The following is an 18,747-nucleotide window of genomic DNA, read 5'->3' as shown; positions in this document are numbered from 1 at the left end:
TTGAACGGTAGTGTACGTACGTATGGATTGTTTTTATTTTGTCGGACGAAGTAAAACTTAGGTTTTTTACGGCCACAATGGGGCCCGTGGCATTTGCTACTTCTGCCACGTGGCTAATCCGCCACTGCGTACAGTCAGAAAAGTTATTTGCGTTGCGTTATACACGCAAGTGTGTTGAAAAACGTCGTATGAAACACGTGTACATTGGTCATTACACACATCGGCTTTCTTATTGTGCCACAATATCGCCTCGAGTGTAATGACCAACGTAGTACACTTGACACTCTAAGAACAAATTGAATTATTTTTTTCTATGAAAATATTTTAATATTTTTAATTTGTGTTTTGTCAACTATAAACTCACGCACGGCACAGTAAACGGGGGACGCTGGTTCGATTCCAGCTCTGGACACTGGAGGCTTTGGTCATTTTTTTTCCTTCGTACATGACATTTATTTTCAGTATGTAGTACACTTTTGTATCATAATCAGTTCATAATGTACTATTACTGTCCGCGCGCGAATTCCGTGCACGGCTGAGGAATGTTAGGAATGTTGGGCGTCATGACAGAGTGATGGTGACTGGTGTCATTTTGTACGTACGGGCGCGGCGCACACCCCCCACTTCCTCGACCTCCGAATGCACGGAATTGGCGCGCGGACAGTACTTATATGACGCACGTAATCGTGTTATTATAATAATGAAAATAATGAGTTCCTTTTATTACTTGTATCTTAGTGGCTCAACAATCACCTTTGTTTACTCGTATAACCTTTGCTATCTTTATTAAAGAATAGTCACAGAACATTTATATTGATCAGTTAGTTGTCACTGTCAGTTCTTCGACAATGTCGTTTTCTTTTTATCCCATTATAATTAGTTAAATTATTAAAGGGCTCTTTATTATACCGTTTGTCATCGGTGCAGCTTCAGCAAAGCATCGTTTATATAGGTATTATGACATTATCCTTTTGGTTATGCAACGAGAACGACATGCCTAAGTGTATAAAGAGTCCTTTCATCGGAAACAAGCATTACCCCATTTTTGTTTCTGTAGTTTAAAAATGTCACTGGCCATAACGTATGGTTTTAGGTAAAATTTTCTTTAAAATATTTAAGTGCATTCGTGAAAATTGGTGACTAAGTGATATTAGTGAAGTGATGATTAATTGTTTTGAGTGGAAGTGATATTTAAATATAATCACGATGTATAGTGAAGGCGAGACTCCGTTGATGACTCCGGATGGATACAGCACTATATCTCAAGGTAATTTAATTAAACTTACATGATTATTAAAATTAAATTAAATTAAAATTCATTTATTTCAAGCTATTTGGCTCATATGTAACATTACAACATTATAATTAAAAATACAATTAATATTAAAAAAATAATAATACAATCAAATTAAATAAATTACTTACTAACTAGTCGACGCAGGCGATCTATTATAACCAGTATCTATTCATTAAATGGAAGTCATTTGTAAATGATATTCCCTTAAATTTTGTAGCAAAAAAGTCACAAGTGTCAGATATATTACTAGTGTAATTACAGGTTGCCGAGATCAGTCGGAAGGTTACTGGCACCCTTCATGCACTTAACAGGCTCAGACAACAAGAAATTCATGTATTTTGCTAGTAAATCTCAAGAACTATCCATTTCTTAAATCATAAAACTAAAACCCTAACTTTTTGGCAATTTTCTAGAAAAGCGAATACTGCAGCTGAACAAATCCGTAATTCTAAGCCCCGACCGTCTTGTAGCGAACCTCTGACATTGACATATGAGCTCGGCTCATAGCTCGCAGCTTGGAATCATGGCCACGTTTTAAATTTAATAGCTTTTCTAGCACCTTATTTTATGAAAGACTTTCCGGGTCTGCTAAAATATATTTTCTGTTGAAAACCTACGCAGTGACTATAAGTATTTTCTACATACATACATATGTACATACGTATAATCACGCCTTTTTCCCGGAGGGGTAGGCAGAGACCACGGATTTCCACTTACTACGATCCTGACATACCTCTTTTGCTTCCTTCACTTTCATAACATTCCTCATACACTCGCCGGTTAAGGGTGCTCTTGACCTGGCCTTTCTTCAGGATTTCCCCGATCTGATCAGAGAATGTCCGCCGAGGTCTGCCCCTTCCAACTCCCGTTTCTACCTCTCCCTTATACACTCTCTTTGTCCTTCTTTCACTCATTCTTTCCACGTGTGGAACCCATCTCAAAAAATAAAATGTTTATTTTAATAAACATCTTCTAAAATAAAATAAAAAGTTTTTGCCAAAAACATCATTATTACCGCTGACTGTACTTTTTACCACGGGCAACTAATAAGTACTACTCATCGAAACAATTCTAAAACCCCCAAACACAATTAGGTTGCATTATTTCAACACAGTTTCTATGGTCCCCTCCTGTCTCTATCATCAGATCAGCTCGATGATACCATAATATTGCATTGTCACTTGATTTACATATGTATGCAAATTTTCAGCTAAATCGGATATCGGGAAATCAAATTTAGCTTCCAAGATTTGACCCACACTAACTAACAAACCAACTAACATACATACTAACAGGGCAAGTTAAAAAAAAGCTTGTAATAAAAACTGAGGAGGATTCATGAGTAACAAAATTTACTAGCCAAAATTACACATTAATTTAAACAAAACAGATATTGTACTAACATTCCAGCCATTGTTCCATACACGAGTAACGTGACGCGATACGTTAAACACTCGACATGTTTGTTCCTTTTATAGATAAGTGCTCTTCCAAGTATTGTACTAAAAGCGGCCGATATTACGTACACGTTTATATATCGAGTATCTCAAATACAATACGACGGGTCCTAGAGGAGCCTGAAGGATTTTAACAAGAAAATCCTGAAATATTTTTTCGATATTTTAGACTAAATATACACAGGAATAATTATTAGGATGAGAAAGAGAAACAATGTATTCCTAAGAGGCTAAAATGCTGATGTATGATATCAATTTGGTACATAAAATAACAATAAATATGCTCGAGTTACAAAGCCGCCTCTATTACAGATTGTGATATCTAATTAACATCAAACAGACTACACGGTGGTACCATATAAAAACCACGTAAGGTCAAAGTTTGTCTTGACGCAAAATATTGTCCCAAATTTAAACAAATTAATCAATTTTATTCAATTATAGCGACCGTGGGGAAAGTCCTCCATAACGGGCCGTTCAATACCGGCTTGTTTGATATGTAAATTCGTAAGCCGAGTCAAACAGCGAGCTTCGGCAAAACACGATAATGACTGGTGGCAAAACCTAACCGGGGCAATGGGTCGCGTTTTATTAGGTAGGGAGGCAAAGTTAATTGAATAAAGTGCTTAGTGCATTTTTGGTCTATTTTTCTGCGGAATCCGCTGATGTAGGTATGTTTCTCCGCCTAGCATATTAAGAGTAACCTGAAGAGTCAGTGATAGGTGCGAGTTAGTTCAGACTACTTATATACGAATATGAATATGAATATGGATCATCAACAGAAAAGCGCAAAACTTTTAGAATGATGAAATATGCATATCAAAGCAAACAGTGTTCACATCTGAACACAATACTGAAGTCAAAACTCACAAGCTTTATCACGAAGACATCGCGTGCTCAACTTCTGTTTTTAGAACATGTTAGCACGCTTACTATTACAGGCGTAACAGTCATGTATACTATAATGTATACTTCCTACACCACCACACATAAATAAGAGTTTTGAATGATTCGCGGTTAGTTTCACTACCTATACCTAATACCTACCTACCTACCTAGTTTCACGGTCTATATCCCGTTCAATATAAGTCATAAATAAATACTTTACAATATCACACAAATCGACCTAGTCGGCTTGTGTTGTGGGTCTAAAAACCTTTCTGGCAACGGGAATAAACATCTTTTTTGTCCACGCTGTTTATGAATAAATACTTATAAACATAGAAGTCATCCATAACTCAACAGCAAATATCTATGATAAACACAAAAATAAACGCCCTATCCAGGATTCGAACCCGGGACCTGCTTCATAGGCGGGGTCACTACCGACTGGGCTAGGAGGCTTTACACCAAGTTGATGGCAATCAAGCCACGCAAAATTTTAAAACTACCACGGGACTTAATCGCGTACAAACTTACATTTATTTATGGCCTGACGTTTCGAACGTGACGTTACGTTCGTTGTCTGCCTGTGTCAGGCCATAAATAAACGTAGGTTTATACGCGATTAAGTCCCGTGGTAGTTTTAAAATTATGAGTGAAAATCGTGTTAGTCTAAATCAGTATATAAGCCACGCAAAGCCATATTAGTTGTCACATTCATCCATTAAAGTATAGGTTTCTAAAGGGTCGCCTTTAAAAACCTCTTCTTTTGAAAATCCCACACAATAATCCTTCGAGAAAACCTCGGCAGTTACCTCGTGGAATTAAAACCAATTTTCTTTTTTCTTTTTTCTTCTTGTCTGTTACCTTCCGTGATTCTTCTCACCTGATGGTCTCATCGGAAGATCAGCGCTGAAAGCCACCAGCAACATGCTGAGATGAGGCCATTTCGTGGCACTTTAATCTTGAAATAAAACTATGAAAACGGATTATATCGCGTATATTTAATATACGCGATATAATCCGTTTTCATAGTTTTATTTCATGAGTAACTATCGCGGTAACCGAAGACAACACTTTAATCTTATTTTATGTTTTCTTTTATATTATGTAGTGTCTTGTTTGTTTGTGCTTACGAATAAAATTTTATTCTATTCTATTCTAAATTAGTTTGGAATGTAGCTCATCAAAACACGGTACAAATGAATTGTGCAATGGTTGTCGGATTTAATTTACAGTGGTCATATCAGCCTTACAATATTATTCAAAGTTATTTCACTCATTATACTGCGAAATTGTACCCCCGAGTCGAGGCAAACAGTTTCGCTGGAAGTTGTTTTAATCAAGCTAACAAGTTTACCTACTTAGCGATCTTGGGACTTACAGTTGTCGGTTGTCGGCCGTATACTTGCGGGCAACACAGTATACATAGCGATGGGTAGTTGCTAGTGGCGACTATTATAGCAATTTGATAGATTCTTTTATAGTAATTGACCGAGCGGGTGTGAATCGCTAGCGAAGCTTTCGGCTTCGGCTTGGGCAGAAATGTGTCTGACATTTCGCAGGGTTCTACAGGTCGCATTTCTCAAGCGATTCTCATCATGTCACAAACATTTTTTTTGTTAATTCAATTTTCGAAAAGTTAGCTACACCGGTATGTGTCAGTTTCTAATGTTCCCCCAACTCCTTCATTTATACTTTATTGTACATAAAAATAAAAACACGAAAAACACATTCACAGAGTAAATTTGAATTGGATATTTACAGAAGATTTTTGCTAAATTTGCAATTTTGCACCAAATTAATAATTTCGTTTAGTTATTATCACCAATTTTAACATACCTTATTATTTTCTTGAATCGGACATCAATTTTATGTACAGTCAAGGGCATAAATATATATACATTCCCAAAGTTTCAAAAGTATGTGTACGCTCTTACACCTTAGACAATTAAAGTAGTGTTCACATTTTTTGAGCCATTTGTCTGGATCGGTATTTTTGCCTTCGACTGTACAACGTAGAATTGTATGCAAAAAGAAAAACATTTTAGCTAAAACGGCTAACTTCCGTCGCCCCATGAATACTAAACTTGGCGCGATATATTCACGCGTGCCCTCCATACTTTAAAGTTGCCGTTAAAGTTAATGTCTACGTGCTAGTAAAGAGACCATCAACTTTAATAGCCAGTTGGGATATAGTTAAAACGCGTGTTATTCATGTTATGACACCTTACCTAATAGGGGTATTTTACCACCCAGAGGCGGCTAGAAAATTTAAGAAAAATTATATTAATTTATTTTTATAATTTCAGTATAATTTTTTCTTTTTATATTTAGCTTTAATTTAGTTTAAATATAGTTTTATTTAACATTAATTTAATTTTTAAGTAGATATATAGCTATATTTATTCATTAATAGATTATATTTTGAAAACTTTAATTAAATTAAAACTTTTTTTTAAGTGTCAAATACTTTGAAATTAATATATTTTTTCTTAAATTTTCTAATATTTTTTTTTATTTTCTTTTATTTTAAGTGTCTTCAATTTTCTATAGATACGGTTTTTAAACAGCATGATAGATAAAATGTGGCTTTCCATCAGAGAGGGGCCCTAATGTGGTTCATCTGTAATAGGGACCTTTTTATCTGAATTTTTATTGGGATTTAAGATGAAAACGTTCTTATTGTACTTCAGGCATAAGGACCCTTCTGTGATGGAAAGCCACAAATATAAAAAAAATATTTTTAAAAGTAACTACTAAAACGGAATAGAAAACCTCAGGTGTAGATTAAAGCCCAGAATAGTTATTACATAAAAAACAATAACAACAAAGCGGAATTATTTCCAAAATCGGTTTGAAAATTTGTATTCTTAATATATAATTTTATAGAGCAATAAACATGTCCCGTAAAACATTCTTAATCCAATCTTGTTTTTTTTTTTCAGGTATAAAACAAGCAACGGGACCCGTAAAGTAATTAGGGGTCCGTAACGATCCCAGCATTTAAGGGGCGGTAAGATTTAAGCGCGCCTCCAACCTTGAATTATACCTTCAGCAACGCCAACCCCCAAAGGTACTGTCACATTCCTTCGAAAAATGTTTTTATTTCGCAAATTTGAAGGCAGGTGCTTGTTTAAGGATGATTACATGGTTGAGTGCAAAATTATGCATAATTTTATTTGAAGGGTCAAGTTTATATTATAGGTACAAACGCTGACACTCACGCCAATTCGAACGTAAGCTGACAATCAGTACGGCTGCCATCAGTTCGGCACTGACATAAGCTCTACTGTGAACGTAACTGACTCTCACTCATACTGACATATTAGTACGAGCGAGATGTATAGAAAGTAAATTACGTGGACGTTAGAGTATATGTTAGTTTTGACACTATCAGTGACTCATAGTACGGGTACAGTACCCCTAGTGTGTACACATTTACTGCCATGAAAATCGCCGAGTCGTAGAGGTGCTTCAATTAATGTTATGAAGAGTAATTATTTGCAGTTTCATTGCTTTCATTCTTCAAAATATATTTCTATGACGCGATTCAAAATAAAATTTGTTCTTGATTTAACATTACTTAATGACTAGTAATAAACTAAGGGAAGTAATTAAATGATAAGCCGTTTTTAAAACATAATCTCTGACGTCGACTGTACCTACGGAAATTTTACGGTGAAATTTTATTCACCAGCCATAGTGCCTTTATACATCATACTAGTGTAAGATATACCTACAAATCATACAATAATGGCTATTTATTGTTCTGTCGTAACACCGCTAACATTTAAATTGCATTTACACAGGTTTTATCAAACTTCATCTCGTTAGTAGGTACTCCATGTAAACGCTGGAATAATATACCAGCCTAGGTACTTAATGTTCGACTGTCGACATTATTTACGAACTTTCTGCATCGGAATGCTAAGTAACAAGTTGTCTGTAGTTGGTCGTCGCAGCTGTACGAATGAAGCTTTAGATGTTTCAGTATTTTAGGTTACAATCTGTTATATCATTGAATTGAAAGCTTCTAATAAAGATATTTATAAGTAGATTTTGCGACGTTGTTGCCTTGGCTGTGATTGTACAATCAAGAAGTTTGATTAATTAGTATACAAAGTAAATGACACCATTCCGATTTCAGATATCATTCTGACGTGTACGATCGAATTAGCCTGGTCGTTCTTTCTGGGAAAAATATCATTATTCCGTGCATGGTTTACGTTGTCACATCAAAACTGTATTTGAACATTGTAAACATCATTGTATACATCGTGAATTTACGCTCTAATGACATTAATTCCAAGGGAGGAAGACCAAGAAGAACATACATGGAACAACTTAAGGAAAAGATAAACGTCGTGTCGTATCAGGCGGTCAAACGAAAGGCTCAGGAAAGAGATACATAGAAATGGCTCCACCGACAAGAGCTGGGCTCTTAAATTAATGATGATGATGACATTAATCCCGGACCCGGGGAGGATGGGCAGCAGCATACCCTAAATTGCGGTGCAGGACACTGCGATCGCCAACCCGCCTACCAAGCGTGGCAATTATGGCACTTACCCCCCAATGCAAAGTACGGAGATCCTTGATCCTTTCTCCAGCAGTGGACGTCTTTCTAATTAGATTGCTTGTCGCATGTCGCATAAGGACGCGTTACAAATGATATTACGCGAGGTGGGCGCTAACGCGTAAAGTTGCGAACACAAAGCACACGAACGAAACTACGAGCTACCAACTGGCGTTACATGAAACTGCCGCTTTTAAGTCTTGAGCGACTAACTTCTAGGTAATAGCATAACGCATAAGGTTCCTCCTCCTCCTCCATGGAGCCTAACCATGTTTCAGGTTGCTAACTGCCCCTTTTAGTGTGCACAGAGTCCCTAGCTATTTGATACTGTATTCTTTCTACCTGTTTGCAGTCTAGGAGAATGTTTTTTGTTGTTTCCTCTTCCATGCACGCTCTACACATGGGGCTGTCTGTTTTATCCATATTGTGTAGGTGTTTGTTTAGTGTGTCCTATTAATCCTACTATCTATTTGCTGCCATATTTATTTCTATACTTGAAGAAATCTGTTATATTTTATTTTAGCATTCCATTCATCTTTGTCATACTAGAAGGAAAACAAATGTAATTTCTAAGCTACCTACTAAATCTGTTTATGCCAGAAGACAATTTACAAGCCAGTCTGTTCACCTATATAATCACATAAATAAAATTATTTATATATACCCTTTGCAATTATACAGTTGTAAGAAAGCTATAGTTGAATGGATTAAAAAATTAGAGTACGAAGAAACAGAAACACTTTTACAAAGTCAATAAATAAAATAATAAAGGATCTCCTGCCACAAGTATAATTTTACTTGCTTGGAGATTCCAACCGTAATTTGCTATACACAATATTGTAACCAATAAACGCTTTTCATTTCTTTTTTCATTTTCATTTTCATACTCTTTGTTAAACATGAGCTTGTCTCTTTCTCTTTCGGTAAGCGGAAGCTCGTTAGCACGTGCACATTTCTCGCTTGCCCAGGTGCGATTACGAAATATACGAAAAAACTATAATCGGTACAAATAATTAAACTGACCGAATTGTTCAGCGCTAGTGTTGTATTTGAGGTCATGCCACATCTACCCGCTCACGCTCGTGCCCAACACACAAAAGCTATCGCCTTAACGAGCTGCCACTAAATTGCAGTTGCGAGCGCGACCGCAAAGTTCACAACCGAATTTTTTACACCAGTATTAGTTGCGGAACGAGTAATCGTTGGACCGCATTCAATTACTTCGTATTACATTATTTTAGGTTGCTGTAGAAATTATCCATATTTATATTATAAATTAATTTTTAACAAGCAGAAACGTCTGCAATCGATGCTATTAAGCTTAGAATAAATTTAAGTGGAAAAATTACTGCCTTGGGTGAGACTTGAACTCACGGCCTCTGGATCGATACTCCAGCGCTCTGCCAACTGAGCCACCAAGACCTCATCCATAGTCAGCAAATCTTCCCACTATATGGGTCTAGGGGACCCTAGCAACATCTACCGTAAGAGTGTTACACTTCTTAAATGGTGAGTTCAAGTCTCACCCAAGGCAGTAATTTTTCCACTTTTAAATATATTATAAATGCTTTTTCCATTCATTTAGCGTACCTAATTCCTAGCGTTGATTCTATGTATGTATGTACATGTACAATAACAGCAACGGTTCACGAGGGCCTATTCAGATAATAATTTCCTGTTATGAAACGGTTATGGTATCAACCATTTCTGGGTGTCAAAATTTCACTGTTGACATATAACTCCTCATCAACTGTGCGTTTCTCTAGAAACTTCCTGCCTCGCACAGCTAAACTGTGGAATGAACTGTCGCCTGCGGTATTTCCGAACCGATATGACCTTCAAACCTTCAAGAAAAGAGCGTATTCCCATCTTAAAGGCCGGCAACGCACTTTATTCTTTATTCTTTATTCAAACAAACACAAGTATAAGTTTACAGCGACCTACGCCAAGACACTTATACTGTTAATACATAGTCAGTATCATAAACATGTATACATTTTTCGAACTACGAGTATCTCTAGGAACTTAAATTAAACATACATACTACAAAGTTACATAGGTAGAGTTTAAAAAAATCCTGACACTACTTTGTAAGGACGGCCACTTGTCTGCGAATATGTCTGCGTTTTGGATTGAAGCTAAGAAGTTATTTAGTAATTCTATTGCTCGGTACGTGGGTGCGTTTGAACCGTGATAGGTGCGGACATTTGGATATGCGAAAAGGTTTCTGGCTCTACGTGCGCTACGCCCTACTGCAGCTATGTAGTTGTCTGGGGTAAAAATACGCATACGCTCCAGAACAGATGGGTTGTCAATTTGATTTCTTAGAAGTAGACAGTAGTGTAAGGCAAGCGTTTGCTTACGCCTTAGCTCGAGAGACTCAAACCCTACCATTCCCAGTACAAAGGATGACGGAAATAAGTACGGGTAGTATCCATAATACCTTTTGTAAAGATGTCTAGTAAATTTACGTTGGACGCGCTCGACCATGATGTTATACTTTGCTTCCCGAGGGTCCCATGCGATGGAACTGTACTCAAGCTTGCTACGGACATAGGCATTATATAGAATTATTGCAATTTTTGGGTCACGAAACTCTGAAGTCGTTCTTATAATGAACCCTAAAATTTTGTAGGCACTTTTGCAGATATTTATAATGTGAGAGTGCATGTTTAGCTTAGTGTCGAGTGTTAACCCTAGATCTTTTATTTCTGTTACTCGGTCAAGGGGAATGTTTGTAAGAGTATATGTCTGGAGGATAGGATCTAGAGACCGGCTAAAACTTATTACTTTGCACTTAGATTCATTTAGGTACAAGCGGTTTGTTTTACTCCAGCTGTCGACCTCGTTGATTGTTTGCTGTAGTACCGTACAGTCGGATGCATTTACGACCGGTTGAATTATTTTAAGATCATCCGCATAGAATAGTGATTCCACACCTGATATATTACTTGGTAGATCATTAACCATTATTAAGAAAAGAGTAGGCCCCAGAGTGCTACCTTGACTAACCCCGGAACGTGTGTAATACCTTTCAGATTGGTAACAGTTTAATTGGACATATTGTTTTCACATCACCTATTCGAAAAGGGAACTTTTCTTCCCTGCTAGGAGGGATCAAAGTGGCACTTTTCTGTTCAAGGACATTTTGTTGCCAGTATGAAATATTGACACAAAGACATATGAAATTAGTATGCAGATAATCGATTACAATTTCTTTATAATCGATTACGTGCATACAATTTTTCTAACTTAAATAATATTTTGTTGTAATTGTAAACAAAAAATGTAATTATGTAATTAACGTATTTTAAATTAATTAATATCATATTTAAATTAAGTAAATTAATTAATTAGCGTAATATTTACAAAGAAACGTAAAAAACTTTAGTTTAATAATTTAATTTTCATTTTGACATTTTAGGTCTCCTTAAACGCAGCCATACTTGTCTATGCAATTTAAAAAGTTTATATTTAAAAAAATTTTTACAAATATTTCACAAAGCATTATGCGGTTCTGTATTCTGTATAAATTTTGTAAATACTTAGTTTAAATCAATAATAATAGGCCTTTTCATCTGTGTCAGATGTTTTAAGCAGCATCCCGGTAACGACACTAATAATAATAAATATAAGTGATATCAGTCTTCATAGTGTTCTTCCGAAGATTTGGTTCAAAGGGGTAAGAGCTAATTTGTTATCAGAAAAATCTACAAAAATAATGTACTTGATTTTCATTGTATCATTTTAGTTGTTTGCTGCTGTTTTTGAAAAGATATTAGGTACATAATTATGAGCTGTAGGTACTTTTAATTTGTCACTACAGTCACGTCTGAAAATATCGATACGGACAAAGTGCCAGAAGTATGTACCTATACTAAGGTCGTGTACACATATTTTTGGCACTTTGTCCGTATCGATCTTTGCTTAAAATAATAATGTTTTGAAACCTAATGTTAGTATGTAATTTCCTCATAGGTGATGTGAAAAGCAGTATGTGTCACATGGTAGCAAAATTATTTTCACCTTGGGCGTTAACACTTGAATCCCTCACTACGCTCAGGATTCTATGTTAGAATCCCTCGCTACGCTCAGGATTCTATTATAGAATCCTTCGCTTCGTTTAGGATTCAATTGTACGCCCTCGCCGTAAATATGTCATTTTGCTCCCTTGTGACACAATCTACTATTGCGGTTCCTGAGGTAGTCAGAGAAGAAAATAAGAAGTTGAGGGGTGAAACCTAAAGCTGATAGTTTGCATAGGAGAGTATCATTGTCAACTAAGTCGAAGGCTTTCTTAAAGTCAAAATAAACAACATCAACTTATCGTGCAGTATCCATTTCGCGTAAAACGCTATCGAAGAAGCAGATGTGGTTGGTGGTAGTTGATCGGGAAGCGCGAAATCCATGTTGACAATCTACTAATTTACGATTTATCTGATTGAGTAAACAGTGGTTTAGAATGGTCTCAAACACTTTACCAAACACGGACAATACAGCAATGGGCCTGAAGTTTGTGATATCAGAAGACTTGCTTATCTTAGGAATTGGGGTAAGACAACACTTACAACCCCTCTGGTGTTGCGGGTGTCCATGGGCGGCGGCAATCGTTTACCATCAGGTGATCCGTCTGCTCGTTTGCCTCCTATTTCATAAAAAAAAAAAACTGATCATATCCATAACAAAACGGTAATATATAAAAAATATGAATATCGCTCACGGATAAATCGTGGCTGAATCCAGCAGAATGACTGCTACGGGCTACGGCGTAGCGCATACTTAGTGTTGCTTTGCAGTAAAACTGTAGGTGTCGGTGTGCAGTAGGTTCAGCCACCACAGTTTTTGAAAATACGTAGCGCCATTTTGGGTCACAAATGTCACAATACGGTTGCCATTAATTTAATTAGCTATTTTTATTAATTCGTTATTTGTGGCCTTTCTCTAGTTACTCATCGATTCATAACCTGATTTCTTAACTTTGGTTTGACCATGACCTGCAACGATCGAAATCCTTCAAAACATACTGATTTATTTCAACTGATTGCGTCATAAAGACCCAATGTCAACGTAAAAGCCTTGCATTTATTAACAAACACAAATAGCTCTTCAATGTCACCACTTTGTCATTTCAACGTACGGTGTTATTAAATAGTGACCAAACCGTATGTCCTTTCAACAAGGATAACTAATTATTAGTTAACAACATCGATAATGGTATATAATTGACACACCGATTTCAAGCCTTATTGTGACGGATTATGGTACACAATATATTAAAAGTGTTGATGTTAGATGTACTTACGTTATACACGGCTTTCATGTGAGGCCAAGGAACGTCCTTCATGAATACCAAACGAAATAGGAAGTTGGAATAATTGGCCATTCTTATAGGTAGAAGCTTTTATTCCTAACTAGCGACCCCCGGCTTTGCACGGGTGAAATACTGATGTATTATACATATAAACCTTCCTCTTGAATCACTCTATCTATTAAAAAAAGCGCATCAAAATCCGTTGCGTAGTTTTAAAGATCTAAGCATACATAGGGACAGACAGACAGCAGGAAGCGACTTTGTTTTATCCTCGTAAGGCCCACTATACAGTTTCCCTATTTTTAATTTGAACCTTGTTGTATAGAAGATTAGGGTGACTTTCGTTTGTTTTAGAATACAATGAAACTAAAGAAATGCTACTTAATTTAGTTAGTGTAAGGTTCAAATTAGATTGAAACAGAGTGTACATTGTAATGCACATTGGGCCTTACGAGGTTATATTATGAAGTGATAAAAATGTATATTTGTGTAAGTATATTATCACTGGCTTTTCCCCGCGACTTCGTCTGCGTAGTTAGTAATTTGGGTAGCTTATTTTTTATCCAATCGATTCCCCATACAAACTTCACCCCCCCTTTTCACCTCTTCTTGGATAAAAACTACCCTATGTCCTTCCCCGGGACTTAAACTATCTCTATACCAAATTTCAACTAAATCGGTTCAGCGGTTTAAGCGTGAAGAGGTAACAGACAGATAGACAGACGGACAGACAGACAGACAGACAGACAGACAGATAGACAGACAGACAGACAGACAGACAGACAGACACACTTTCGCATTCATAATATTATAGTATGAATATGGAGTAGTCTCGACTTGTATCTTCTCTCATGTCCACGCTCTAAGTTTAATCCTGCACCAAACTAATTGTTTCTGCTTATGTTTTACTGGTAGAGAATGCGTTAAGGCGTTAAGTCAGCCATTTATTATCTTTTTCGTTAATTAAAAAGTATAATAAATAAATTAACATAATGAATTAATACCAAAATATTACTTTGCTAATCCGCGAAAAGTAATATTTTGGTATTAATTAATCTCTATGGATTTCCGCAAACGCCTGATTCTATTCTTTAAATATTTAAACAAAATGAGTTTAAATGAGACGTATAAAGGTAGGTATAAGCTTTCGACTCATGTGTTTGGTGTTTGAAATGTCCTCGAGGTTTGACAGGTAGCAGGTGACAGATGGGCGTTTCAAAGCCAAAAATATATGAAGGCTTTGGGTGAAGGTAACGCATTGAATAAATTTATACGTAGGTCAAAGGGGGTTAAGGTATAAGCCAACTCCACATTATTACATGTAACTTTTACTTTTGATTGTATTTTGATATGCATACCAGTTGTGGAACATGAATTTATTGGCCTCCTATAAAAAATAATAAAAATAAAAATCATTTATTTCAGAAAACATAGGTTCCATAATATGGTTAGTAACTCTTTACTTATGTTATGTCTTTGTTTATGTTAGAATATTTTTTAAAGGAAAGGAAAGAAAAAGAAAAGAAAAGAAAGGAAATAAAAGAAAAAGAAAAAAAGGAAGAGGAAGAGAGAAAGCTATGAAATCTGTTTTGAACCTATTTTTTATTTAGTTTTTGTTACGTATCAATCAAGTGTGTCCAATATCACTAAAATGACGTGACTGTCGCATAAATAACTAATGTCATATACGAATATTTACTAAATATCTTCGGCTAGAAGAGATTTGGAAAGTCTGGAAAGACATCTGAACTGAATAGTACATCTAAAATAATAAACATTATTAATAAATGACTTAACGACATTTTGCAAAGGACGTGAAAGCACGAAAAAGATCCTAAAAAATCTTTGTCAGCGTATTTTTGAGCCAGCCATGAGTTCAAACTTCATATAAAAATACACACAGTCAACTTGAGCTCTTTTTACGAAAGCCACTTAAAACATCACAACAATCGTAACTCGAAGTAACTAAACGAATGAAAAATTGCAAAAACGATTTGGAGAAAGTGTAAGTTTACCTTAGAGGGTCGGGCGGCAAACATTGGGTTTGAATTGTGAGGTTATAAATCATTCTGAACAGGACACGGCGCCCTCAAGTGGTATATGTACCTGGCCGGTTTGGTAGGTTTTTGCGGTACCCTTATTTAAGAGGGTTGTCGTCAAGCTCACCATATTTCTATACCATTTAATCTATAGAATGAGCTGATGCTTTTACTAATACTACTGGAGAGATAATATGTGACATACACAAGGCCAAAACACAAACAACAACAAACACAAACAACAACACACAACAAACAACAACACACAACAAACAAACAACACAACAACAACACACAAATGGACAAATGGTGAGATGACGATAACTCTTTGCCTACACATGACCGACAGTCTCACGTGACCATCCACCTGACTTCCTGGGCCTCATAGTCGCCTCCAAACCTCCCCTTATAGCGACCCCTTACCACACACTTGATTTACCCTGAGTTCTTAGCCATCAATAACTCTCTCGGCTCACTGTACACTGATATGCGTTGGTCAATCTACGTGAGACACATCATCCTCCTCATAACACCATAAGAAAGTACAGGAATTGATATAAAAGCGATTATTCTGGCACTCACCCTTGATTTGTTCGCACAACACACAACCCACTTGTTTCCCGTCGTCCGAGCGTCTACCCTCCTCTCCTCACCTTGAAATCATGACCGCCTAGAAGAAATATTGAACGTGACTGTTAGCGCCATCTATCGCGACAAGGGTAAAGCCAGGATATTGAAAGAAAACAAACTATGGCGCGTCGCTCGAAACTTGCTATGGAAATTGCGGCCGTTGCGCGGGTAAGTAAGTAAGTAAATATTCCTTATTGCACCAATAATTATACATCTTATAGGTACCTTTAAAAGAGCAATTCTTATATATATCTATCTATCTATATATATTTCGGGGAACTCGGAAACGGCCCTAACGATTTCGATGAAATTTGCTATATGGGGGCACAGAATACGTAATAGTATTATCATACAGAACGGCCACGCACCGCCCCGCCCCGCGACAGCAGATTGACGGCCGTTTGCTGGCCGCTCAGTACTATTTTTAAGCAACTTACTCACACTATGACGCATGACGCGTGTACAGACGTGCCGTTCACACATAGAAACGCAAGTGATTTTTGAAGTATAGCGTGTCCGACCTGTGATGGGGGTTTTCGGGGGCGAAAAATCGATCTAGCTAGGTCTTATCTCTGGGAAAACGCGCATTTTTGAGTTTTATATGGCCCAGATATTTTTACATAATACATGCATGTATTATGTAAAAAGAAATTTTAAAGAATAGAACCAGTGTATTTATCTTTAATTACTTTGAAAACATACTGCTGTTTAATATTTTGCTTGACTTATCCCTCGCCTATGTCACTACCTACTTTATACCAAAATTGTACTGATTGATAACTCAGGGTAACGATATACAACTGAAAATAATTGAAAATTAGACAGGTTTCTGAGATTTTGTTCTATTAAACCAACTAGCTTTTAAAGTTGGAGTCTGCATATGCAAGTATAGGCTAGTTTCCGAGTGATTTTTTTCATGGAATATTACCTGATATTACATGTTAAAATTTAATAGGTATATATTTAACAATTTTGCTTTAGCCCCCTCTTAAACAATAAAAGTAACAATCATTACATGTGTAAAAGCATCTATAAATCATCATCATTGGCCTTCAACATCAATTAAATGATGGTTTAAACAGCATCCCTAACATTGCGGCACTACGTAAATGACTAGTAAGACCAATGCGAGAGCGGCCGAGATGATGATGATGAAATCAGCGCGCTGGTGTCTTAGTTCCCGCCTAGTGTGAAGGAGGTCAAGCCATGCTTCATAGTGTGCAGCTGCTCCCTTGCCCAGGGTTTTCCTTTATATATATATATATATATATATTATAACGCGCCAACCACAAACTTCAAGCCAAGCTCGCGTATTGGACGACTTCATTGCTGCACCCCATGAGCCAATCACGGCTCCGAATCGCAACGCGCTGCGCGTGAGCGACCATATACAGATACGTTCCCGCCGCTCCCGCGCAGTCCGGCAACCGACGCGGTACAATTGATACACCTCTATCTACTATTTTGTTAATTCATAAAAGTAATCAGTGTTTAACTCTTAAGTTTTCCCATTGTGTACTCTACCAGTGCAATACTTAACAGAATACACTTTTAATCTGATATGTGTGTCTTTTCACTTTAAAATATAGCCTCGTCATCGAACCCCGAGCTAGCTGGCGCTACAAAATGGCTGCCCAAGTGTGAGGCTATAGTGAAAAAGTGAACATTTGTGCCGTGATTCGTTAAAATAAACAATATAGTGTAATAAAATGCCGCCTAAATCAAGGAGAAATCGACGTGTGTCGACGCCGACGCCAGATGACCTCGAGCCCGCTCGAGAAGGTTCTTTCACCAGAGATGACGTCGCGACGCTAGTGGAGTCGTTACAACGGTCGCAAACCAACGCCTTCAGGGAACTGCTGGAAAGCGTCATCACAACCTCTAGGCACCCGTCGTCGTCTACTACATCGACACCGTTTCCGCTTCCAGTAGAAGGAGGAAATTTCTCTCGCTGCAAAGCTCGATTCGCTGGAAATTCAGAGGAGTCCATCGAAGGTTTTATAGACGCCATTGAAGCCTACAAAGATTGTGCAAATATCTCGGACGATAACGCCATTCGAGGGTTATCTATGCTATTAACGCATTCAGCCGCAGATTGGTGGCAGGGCATAAAACCTGAGACAACTTCATGGGCCGAAGTAATTGACAGCTTGCGCCATACCTACGGCGACAATCGAGCTCCGCCGCGCATTTACCGCGACTTATTTGCTACACCTCAAGGCGACGAAAACACTCATATTTACGTCGCGAAGTGTCGAGCGCTGTTTTCAAAATTGCCGCGCAACGAGTTAACTGAGAAAATACAGTTAGACATGGTGTACGGACTTCTACACAAACGAATACGTAAACGTGTTAAGAGGGAAGAGTGCGCAACGTTTAAGATATTGTTACAAAAGGCGCGCGCTGTCGAAGAATCGTTGAACGAGAGTACGAACGATACAAAGGCCGCCGCTTCCAAGAACGTGAGCCACGCCTCGCCGAGTCGTCCCGTCGCCGTGTCAAAGCCGCCGCGCGCTACCGCGAGCGCGAGCGCCGCGCCGCCGCCCCGCGAG

At 37.4% G+C, this 18,747-nt stretch overlaps 1 protein-coding gene across 4 annotated transcripts in view; it reads left to right on the top strand.

Moving 5' to 3' along the window:
• Positions 1–18,747, top strand: part of LOC134755637 (solute carrier family 12 member 4) — a 566,314-nt gene that overhangs the window by 301,817 nt on the left and 245,750 nt on the right. Inside the window, exon 1 of one of the 4 annotated variants that reach the window (XM_063692152.1) lies at positions 1,116–1,267. The exons of the other annotated variants lie outside the window; for them this stretch is intronic. Coding sequence (XP_063548222.1) covers positions 1,207–1,267 — 61 coding nt within the window. The 5' untranslated portion in view covers positions 1,116–1,206. Of the gene's footprint in view, positions 1–1,115; positions 1,268–18,747 lie in introns of those variants that run through there. 4 annotated transcript variants of the gene reach the window in all.

The sequence above is a fragment of the Cydia strobilella genome, chromosome 3 (assembly GCF_947568885.1).
Source record: "Cydia strobilella chromosome 3, ilCydStro3.1, whole genome shotgun sequence".
NCBI lineage: Eukaryota > Metazoa > Arthropoda > Insecta > Lepidoptera > Tortricidae > Cydia > Cydia strobilella.
This window is presented reverse-complemented; position numbering and strand designations above follow the sequence as displayed.